At 38.7% G+C, this 9,888-nt stretch overlaps 2 protein-coding genes across 2 annotated transcripts; both read right to left on the bottom strand.

The window, feature by feature from the left end:
• Positions 1 to 4,325: 4,325 nt before the first annotated feature.
• On the bottom strand, positions 4,326 to 5,177 carry LOC139300773 (myeloid-associated differentiation marker homolog). Its single transcript, XM_070923958.1, has one exon. It carries the CDS (start codon positions 5,175 to 5,177, stop codon positions 4,326 to 4,328), a length of 852 nt encoding a protein of 283 aa, XP_070780059.1.
• Positions 5,178 to 7,358: 2,181 nt separating this feature from the next.
• Positions 7,359 to 8,684, bottom strand: LOC139300644 (myeloid-associated differentiation marker homolog). The gene is made up of 2 exons (XM_070923799.1): positions 8,418 to 8,684; positions 7,359 to 7,949 (listed from the first exon to the last, which is right to left on the bottom strand). The coding sequence occupies exons 1-2, from the start codon at positions 8,682 to 8,684 to the stop codon at positions 7,359 to 7,361; spliced, it is 858 nt and encodes a 285-aa protein (XP_070779900.1).
• Positions 8,685 to 9,888: the final 1,204 nt, after the last annotated feature.

The raw sequence follows: 9,888 nt of genomic DNA, 5'->3' as shown, positions 1-9,888 counted from the left end.
ACAATGTCAGCCTGTATTTAACCCCCGCGTCTACAGAAAGGGAGGATCTGTACAAAGTGGATGGATCTCAAAATAACCACTCCAGAAGTCAGGTGTGTGTGTACACACGACAAAAATGTTGAATAAATTGATGGCGGAGACCGGAAATAGAGTATAATGGCCCTTGTCCCCAAAGGTAGTGAAGTAAAGTAAACATCTTACAGAGCTGACAAAATCCATGGTTGTCGGCTAAAAAAGACTGCTTTTGTTTACTTCTGTGTGAAATCAAGGACCCGTTGTTTATTTCAGAGTAAATCTGCGCCCGTTGTCATTGTAAACTGCATACATGTTCGAATAGAAACTTGACAGGCTGGTTTAAACAAGTGCTGTAGAAACTGTCGTCATTTTATTGTAAAATAATTATTAGCACCAAACCAGGAGGATACAAGAATATCCGAATTTCTTTCATTGAATTATTTCTCTTGTTACACACACTGTAAAATCTGTAGGAAATGTTTCTGTGGAGAAGCACAAATGTAAAATGATTAAAGATAACTTTGTTATGTTATGATAACTTTCTTCCTTGTGGGTTTCATTTAAAATGACTGAGAAAATGAAACAGCTCAGTTGAAGTGCATAATTGGGGTTCTGACACTGGCAGGTTCATTTTAAGTGCGTACAGTGTGAACTTTATACATATAATCAAAGCTAGGTTATATGTTGTAGAGTTAGATGAAAATGGTTCTGACTGACTCATAATTAATCAGTAAAGTCACTGCAGAATCATTCAAGCCAAGTAGCATCATTGTAAATGTGTTTTTGAGTACAAGACAAGTTTCAACATTTTAACAGGATGTGTTGATGAAAGGAAAAGTTGTCCCCATACTTTATAAAGCAAAGTTAGAGTGAGTTGAGGTTTAAGGTTAAAGAAAGTACAGCAACATATTGATAGAGAATTCTTGTGTTATTCTGCTCTGTGGCAGAGCGACAGCCACGTGGCAGTAATAGATCTGAACAGAGCCCACTGACAATGACAGGGAATATGTCATGCAGGAGCTTGCATGCATGAGACACACACACACACACATAGATTATTAGCATTATTAGATCCCCCAGCTGGGCCATGTTCTTTGTATGTGGATAACTGGGTTAGCTTGATTTGATTGTTGATGGTTTGACATGGGCCAGGACAGTTTCAGTGGGACTGCTGTCAGAGCAGACAAGTCCTTAGCTCAAACCTTGAAGGTTGAAAAAATGAAGCGTTGCCAACAACAGCAAGTTTGATGAAGTGATCTCTGTCTGTCATTGATTCATTGATGTCTTTTATCATCTTAAAATGTAAAAGTTAAGTATGGAGACATGAAGGTAAGAAGGATTATGTTCCTATATAAGCCATTCATTTTAAGATTGTGGCTATACCATTTAAAACAAAGAAAATTTAAAAAAGGGATTAAAAAGGAGTCTATTTTGAATATAGAGTCTATTGATTTTTTCCCGTGACACTCTTGGAGGTGGTGCCAACTAATTTGTGGTGATTCAGGTTCATGATGTCCTCCTCTGATTGCTGCACAGTTGAATCAAAGGCCACTAATAAGAGGAGAAGTTTAATAGAAGATAATGACTCCAAAAAACGGAAACAGACTAGGTGTGAGTTCGAGTGACTCATTCGCTCTCACACTTATGTCCACGGCTATCTGTTGTGTTCACCTCAGTGGATCACAGCTGCAACTGATTTCAGCCTGATTTCACTGGAACCTGAGGGGTGATGATTCTTGTCAGTCAGTGATTGTCCCAGAGGGCATCTGCAGTATTTTTGGAGGATGAGGATGAAATGCTCAGCCTTCTTTTTTAGTAACAGAAACCTGAGGTGATTTTTTAAATGAGTCAGAGGCTATTTGGTAATAAGTTGAAAATCCACTGGATGTAAAGCAGTGTGTTGGTTTGCTTTAATGAAGAGTGGGACAATATAAATACACTCTACCTGTCATGTATATTTCATTTTGTACTGGTACTGTTAATCTAATTATTTGAATTACTGAAGGGATCCTTTTAATACATTTTTTGGTGTCTCTTTTATTTTTATTTGTCATGTTATCATATTGTCGTGTGTCTTATATATTTTATTGGCCTGTATTAAATAAATAAATGGCGTATAACACACTATAATGTGGTTGTGAGCAGATATAAAAGTGTTTATTAATGTATCTGTCAACAGCTATAACTCCTCATGTGGGCACCAATAAGTGGAGGCTGGTGTATAAACAAATAATGATAATGAATGACAACATTGTAAAACACAATTGTAATATTGTCAAACATGTCTTCATAGGAGATGTTATTATTGCTGACTAATACTGTATATAATAAAGACTTTAAAATGTCATTATTGCTGCATCCACCTACATTATATTAATTTATTAAATGTTTATATACTGCTTATATAATATAGTATATAATTCTGGCACGACTGCTTTCCATTAATTACCATTATTTATTCAGTTTAAACGACACTTAATGACAGAACCAGAAGTTTAATTCCTCTACTGATACTAATGATTGTCATTGTAAACCAGCGTTCCCGCTGTTTTTGCATTAGAGTCTTTTCAAGAGAACAGAGTGAGAGGAGGCATGAGGAATGTTACTGATTTGATTAACATACAGCAGTGGTTCCCAGCCTTTTTCTTCAGGGCCTCCTATTTTACCATTGTATATACACTAACGGCCCCCACTGTCCCCCAACCACATACAATTACAAAAAAGGGGTAGCCTACTTCTTTTGAAATATCTTTATGTATATTTTATCAAATTCATTGCATAGAAAACATTAACAGTACAGAATAATGAACTGTACAGTTAACCTAAATAGTGAAAGTATTGTGTGTATACAACTCTGAACAGGCTATTTCCTGTGGATATTGTAATGTATCACACGATTCTTTCTTATGGGAACACAATGTCCATATTATGATTTTCTTTTAATTTCATCGTCATACATACATTAATGGTCCAAGCATCTTTTATTTTATTTTATTATAAGATTTCAGAAAATCAGCCGATGGTGATAGCGCTTTTGAATAGTGAATTTAATAGTAGCAGTGAATTAAAGTCACAGGAACCATGCAAAAACATGATGGTTGATATAGAGAATAATGTGTAAAGTATGTATAATTTATTGTATGCAGAAAAACAACAACAAAAGAATTAACTTTTAAGACTGTTCTGTAGCTGCAAACCAGGACTGCAAAGTTTAGTTTTATGTTGAAATTTTCATCTGAAGCTGGATCAGACAATGTGTGTTTTTTTGTCCCTTTTGTTATCCAAATAAAAGCAGACCCTGCTGTCTGCAATTTGCTGCTATGTCTGACACATAAAGACTATTATATTGATTTAAATGTGATCTGTCTTTCTGACAGACTTGACATGAGAAGAAAAGCAAAATTCCCACGCTTCAGTTGCTCCATTTGACCTGAGATCACTCACACAGATTGGTGTGGCAGGTGGCACAATAGCTGCAGGATTACGAGTGAGATTTGGCCGACGTCCTTCTAAGTTTCCGATTGGTTGACGAAGAAAAGAATGAATTGACGTCATACTTTCTACAGTAGCTTTCCATCTCTGGCCATCACATGGCTGATGAAGAAAAGAAGCTGAATAAGAAAAAAGAAAGGCAACACCTTGCAACAAATCCAACTCCTTATGCTGCCTGTTGATTAAAGGATTTTCTTTTTCACTTTTCCCACGCATTCTTCCAAAGTGTGGAAATATATTGCCATCTCTCTCCTCCCTCTACCTCTCTACCTTTATCTCATCAGTCTCTTTTCGCTCTTTCACTGGTGTTTCTCTCTCTTGTTCCTCCTCTTCCCACCCCATCTCATCTTTCATTGGCTGCTCTGTTTGCCTGTCAGTGTTCATGTTCTGCATTCAGTTTACTAAAGCATTGGACAGTGTTTTTCATGCCACCAGGATTAAAGGAATAGTTTGGCATTTTTAGAAATACTCTTATTTGCTTTCTTGTCAAGCTTTGAACGAGAAGATTGATACCACTCTTATGTTTGATCACTCTTTGAGTATCAGGATCCAAAGTTCTCCCAGGCTATTTTTTATTTTTATGACAGTGATACGACAGTTTTAATCATTAACTAAGTCTACTTATTTTGCCATACTATATTGGGCACCCAACATGTCATTATTGTAATATATCATCTTTGAGAGCATTTGATAAAAAGTATTAGTAGAATATATGTATGGCATTGTGTCTAAAACAACAACAATTAATCTCTCTAAAGAAAAGGCTCAATTTTTAGAATTCAATTCAAACTCAGGACACATTTTGTTGTCAATTCATTTTAGTTTTGGTTACTGACACAGAACACAAGGCGTATAGAGAAGACAGTGTCCAGGGTGTATACAATAAAGTTGAGGATCGTCATGAAGGTGACCACCACCAGTTTATCCCAGGCACAGTGGTGGCCACAGTTACTGGGTCTCTTACCGGTGCGGAAACTGTACAGTGGCCAGATCACCATAGCTGTCATGTACATCACTGCTGCCAAAATGTTATAGACGATCACCAGCTTGTCAAAGGAGAATGGCAGAAAAGAGGTGAGCTGTCCAAGTGTGAGCAGGATTATGAGGATGGCAAAGATGAAGCACACGGAGTACACTGCCACGCACCACTGCAGTTCTGGGACTTTACTGGAGACCTCCAGAGATGTGAAGATGAGACAGGCGAGGAACGTCTCCAGCATCTTCATTATGCCGGGCAACGTGGAGAGGAACCCGCTGTTCTGCCCTCTCGGACGAAGGCGGGTTAAGGCCACTTCGCCTGCATATACCCCAAAACACACCCAGGACACCACGGAGGCGCAAATCTGGCGGGGGCAGGCGCTGCAGGTGAAAAAGGTGGGGTAAATGATGGAGGTGGCAAGGCACATGAGGCTTGCCAGCATAGCAAAAGCGGCGGTGGAGTCATCCCAGACGAAAGGTAATTTGGTGTTGACAGTGGTGAACTCCAGGATGAGAATGAGGAAGGTGAAGAAAAAACAGAAGCACCAGGTGAACATGCACCACGCCCAGTAGGGAGACGGGACGCATCCCACCGTCGCCACCAGGCTAAAAGACATACAAGTGAGGATGGTCGCCATTGTTCGCATGATGCCCACAGGCTGGGTGAGTGCCCGCAAGTCCACATGTATCATGGCTGGACAGGATGAGTCAGTGTGACCTAAAAAATGGTGTTTTGCTTCCAAAGTCAGTTGATTCTCAGTGCATCCCTCAGTACAGCAAAGATCCCGTTGAAGAAATCCATGTAGGCAAGAGCCCAAGCAGGTATTTTCTTTGAAACTGAAACTCAAAATGTGGTGGTGTATAGTCAAACAGAGCATCCTGGGCTTATCTGTGCAGTTTATAGCCCCTGTTTCACTCAACGGATTGGATACTGGTTGGTTGTTATCATGTGCACCTCACGACGACACACTGGACTCTGGTCCTCAGCACAAGCAGTGATCAGAAGCTAATCTCCAGCTCAGGACTCAAGGACTCTTATCCTGTCCTTGAGTTCACTTGATTTATTATTCCTGGGTAGGACAAAAGGGATTTTACGGAATAAAGATTATATTTAAGGTGCTAAAAAAGTTGAATGTTGAATGTTTTAAAATCTGCCTTCACACAAAACAAACAAGAATACAGTATAATGTTTTAGTGTATTTACTTTAGTGTTATGATCATATTTCATTACATCAGTGTTTACATTGCATGCAATCAAAATCAAAATGTATGCATTATGAAAACACCCATTTTGTACATTGCACCAAAGACCAAACTTTTTTTTTTTTTTAAATAACCAAGCATTTATTTCAAAATGGATGTATGGTTTTATTCTACTGTCTCTCCCTCTCCATCCTTCACCATCTTTTCCTTCCTTCCACCTCTGGTTCTTTTTCTCACTCCCTCTCTTTATTTGTGTTTACAAGATCATCATAATATCCACTCCTGACTCTCCATTCTGACTCTCTAGAGAGCAGTAATACCTTGACTGGTCAAAGGTTATGTAACTCCCAAGATTTTGCATGGTTGATACTGATAACATTAAGATAGGAAAACCAGGCCTCAATCATGACCAATTAAACAACCACCTACTCTTCTTTCCCTTCATCATTAAATGTCGCAACACAGAGGGCTAAATATATTTTTTGACAGTAAGAGGTTTGTTTAAACCTTTTTAAATAATATTGGAGCCAATTGTACTTGCTAGGACCGCTAACTAACAATTGTTTTCGTTATAGATTAATCTGCAGATTACTTCTTGGATTAATACATTAATTGTGTAATCTATGAAATGTCAAGAAAGTGCCCATCACAACTTCCCAGAGTCCAAGATAATGTCATTAAATGTCTTGTTTTGTTGTCGACTTAAAGATGTGAAATTTACAGTGGTAAATAACAAAGAAAAGCAGCACATCCTCACATTGTTTCACTCTTTTTATTTGAAAGAGGATTATAATTATTATTAATCGATTATAAAAAATAGTTTCTGATTATTGTTCGGTCGAGCGACTATTCAATTAAAAAGACTCTACATCAAGGTCTTCGTCATGCACGTGTTTTAAACATGTGAGTTTGCAGTGGCTATTGACAGAAATTATAGATGCAGGCAACCCCCCCCCCCCCCCATTATTTAAAATGGGAGTGGAGCTGTGAGATTGAAACATATATAGTAACGTTTCAAGGTATGCACACTTTGACACACCTTTGCAAACATCCTTTGAGAAGGACAGGGTGGGTCCCACTGTATCTACTTAACCATTAAACAGATTATTTAATTATTAAACAGATTTTTCATTTATGATTCATTCATTCTGTCACAATTGCAATTTGTCACTGAGGTGGTCAAACAACCAAATAATAGTGACATCCACGGTGATGTAAGCATGCACAATAACCCACACACTTTTATCACATTTTATTCATATTTCACATGCTGAGGTTGAAGAGAATTCACACTAAATTAGTTTGCAACTGAGACTGACACGGTCATATAAATACTGTATCAAAATGAGAGAATTAAAAAGGATCAGATGAAACTCATGGAGGAAGAAAAGGGAAAGAGAAAAGATTGGGACATGCCTGAAGTTCAAAATTAGACACGTCCACTGTTGTTTCATGTCCTCAGAGAATGCATCACTGTGACAGATAAAAAATACTCTCACTCAAATGAAATACACAACAAACCACAGTATGTTGGGGTCGTCACAAAGATCTGATCTAATCAAGATCTGTGAAATAAAATATGTTGTACAAGAGATGCTTTACAGTACATACCACTCTGCTACTCATGTTCAAGTGGAGCCAACAGCTGAAATATGAGGCATATTTGCAACCTATGTTCTACTGACGAAGAAGACCAGCCTAAAAGAATAAACTGTATCAATAATGTAAGCGACAAGGTTGAAACAAGTCATGAAAGAAATAACCACTAAATTATTCCATGGACATGTAACCAGTTTGGAACAGTAGCTCGGCCTGGGATTGTTCTGGAAGCTGTACAACGGCCAGACGACCACAGCTGTGATGTACATCAACACAGCCAACACGTTGCAGCCCGTCAGGACTTTGTCAAATGGTGCGGGGAAGAGAGACAGAAGGCGGCAGATGGTAAAAATGATGACAATGAGGGCAAAAATGAAGCATATAGAGTAGACGGCAACACACCACTGGAGCCCTGGAAACCTCGAGTAGTGGTTGTAGTCCAAGCAGATGAAGATGATGCAGGCCACAAAGGCCTCCAGAACCTTGAGGAGGCCTGGGACTGAAGACAGAAATCCACTAATCTCACCAGGTTTAGCCCGGGTCAGCCCGACCTCAATGGCGTACAAGATGAAAGCCAGACAGGAAGTAACCGTGGCACCAATCTGTCTGCCGCAGGAAGAGCAAGTGAAGAAGATGGGATAAATGATGGATGCTGCCAGCACCTGTATGAGAGGAAGGTCAAAAGTAAGTGTCAGATGATTCCTTCTTTAAGATACTCTATAGCAGTGCTCACAAATGAACTAAGTGTGGATTAGGAGAACATTGAGAACCATATTATATTAATATTTTACCTCTTACAGTTTCAAGAATATATAACCAGTGTTTAACTACAACTACATGATTGAATTTTGTGGTGATGTGGATTTGGCTGCCTTGAATACTTCTCTGTTTAGGTTTACATTATGGTTTGGGACTAAAATCATATTGTGTAACGTGGTCTCTCAAAAGTACTGACTCAAAGCTCACATGCTGCATTACTTTAAAATGTGCTCATTTATTTTGGTACCTCTTCAATTTAATTTACTCTGCTAAAACTTAAGACTTCAATATTTCCAATGACAGTAATGTTCAGTAACATAACAATATCTGTAGACAAAGACAAATAACAACAGAGTAAAAATGGCACCCACCATTAGAGTAGCCAACATGGCAAAAGCAGTAGTGAAGTCATCCCAGGAGATGGGCACCTTGGTGCTGAGACTGGTGAATTCCAGGAAGAGTATGAGGAAGGTGACGCAGAAGCAGAAGCACCATGTGAACATGCACCACGTCCAGAAGGAGAGACTACTGTGTTCCACTGACGCCACCAGGCTGAAGGAGATACAGGTCAAGATCAGCTCCAGTAGCCGCACAATGCCCACGGGCGCAGTCAGGGTCCTGAAGTCCAGCGTAACCATGGTGATTGTAATCCTGCAGTCAGTTTACTGTGGTTCTGGATAGATTTTCACTTCGATAATCTCTCTCCTCTATCCTTGTTGATATTTTTTCGTGTATTCTTTTGAATAGCTAGTTGGTTTCCGTCAGTCCCTCATGCTGTTCTGTTCTGCCTGAATGTCTATGACGATTGAGCCAAATGTTTGGCGCAACAGGAGTGGTTGTATATGGGGGTCCGTTGTTCACTTCCCTTTGCTTATCAGTTGTGTGCATGGGGCTTGGTCAATGAAAGATATCCTACGTATAACCGGAACTGCACTTTATGACACAGAGCTCAGGTTTCTCACTTCACCCTATGGCTCATAAATTCTGTTTGCCAACTTAGTGGCTAGCACACCCATCAATAGTTCAAATCTGTAAATGCGTTACAGGAGGCTTAAGAATACAGAATAGTACAGTAGCAAATGTTAGGATAAAATATTGGTCTGTAGCTGGATAAAAGATGTAGATGTGGTGAGATACTGCAAAGGAAACTAGGATTTAGGATATATACGTTTTTTTAAAACATGGGCTAATCTACTAAAGGCTATACAATTCTGGTCCAAATTGAATGTGGAATAAATCCATTAAAGGAGTTCCAAAATCAGGCTCTTATATCAGACAGAACAATTGGCTTGTGTTGTACATATACATATATATGCTTTCTCCATTTTGGAAAAACTCAGAAAAAACTATCTTATAATAATAATAACTATGAGGTGCTTCACTTTCATGCCAACACTCAAAATGGGAGAGTGGATATAATATTTTTTATATGAAGATCATCTCAATTCGGACTGGATTTCTTAAAATGAGAGCAGGGTTTAATGGTCAACCAATGGCACAGCCCTTCATATCCACCCACCCTGAGGAACCATCCATGAGCAAACTACCTTCCAAACAACTTCTGAGATGTTTTCCATTGAGTGTTGGTACAACATGATGGATTATACTGTATAAACACAGGTTGCTTTTATGACTAAATGACTGTTAACAAACACATTATAGTACCAAGTATACAGCTAGCCTATTAATGTCTGTTAAAATTAGAACAATAGTAAACAATGTATTACAAATAACTCCTTATCATACTGATAATAGAGGCTTTCTAGGCATGGCACTGCAACCACAAAGGGAAAGATAAGTTGCTTACAATGTCATTATTAAGATAGTGCCGCATTCCTTGAA

The sequence above is a fragment of the Enoplosus armatus genome, chromosome 17 (assembly GCF_043641665.1).
Source record: "Enoplosus armatus isolate fEnoArm2 chromosome 17, fEnoArm2.hap1, whole genome shotgun sequence".
Lineage (NCBI taxonomy): Eukaryota > Metazoa > Chordata > Actinopteri > Centrarchiformes > Enoplosidae > Enoplosus > Enoplosus armatus.
The sequence above is the reverse complement of the archived record's forward strand: the minus strand, read 5'-3'. Positions and strand labels throughout refer to the sequence as shown.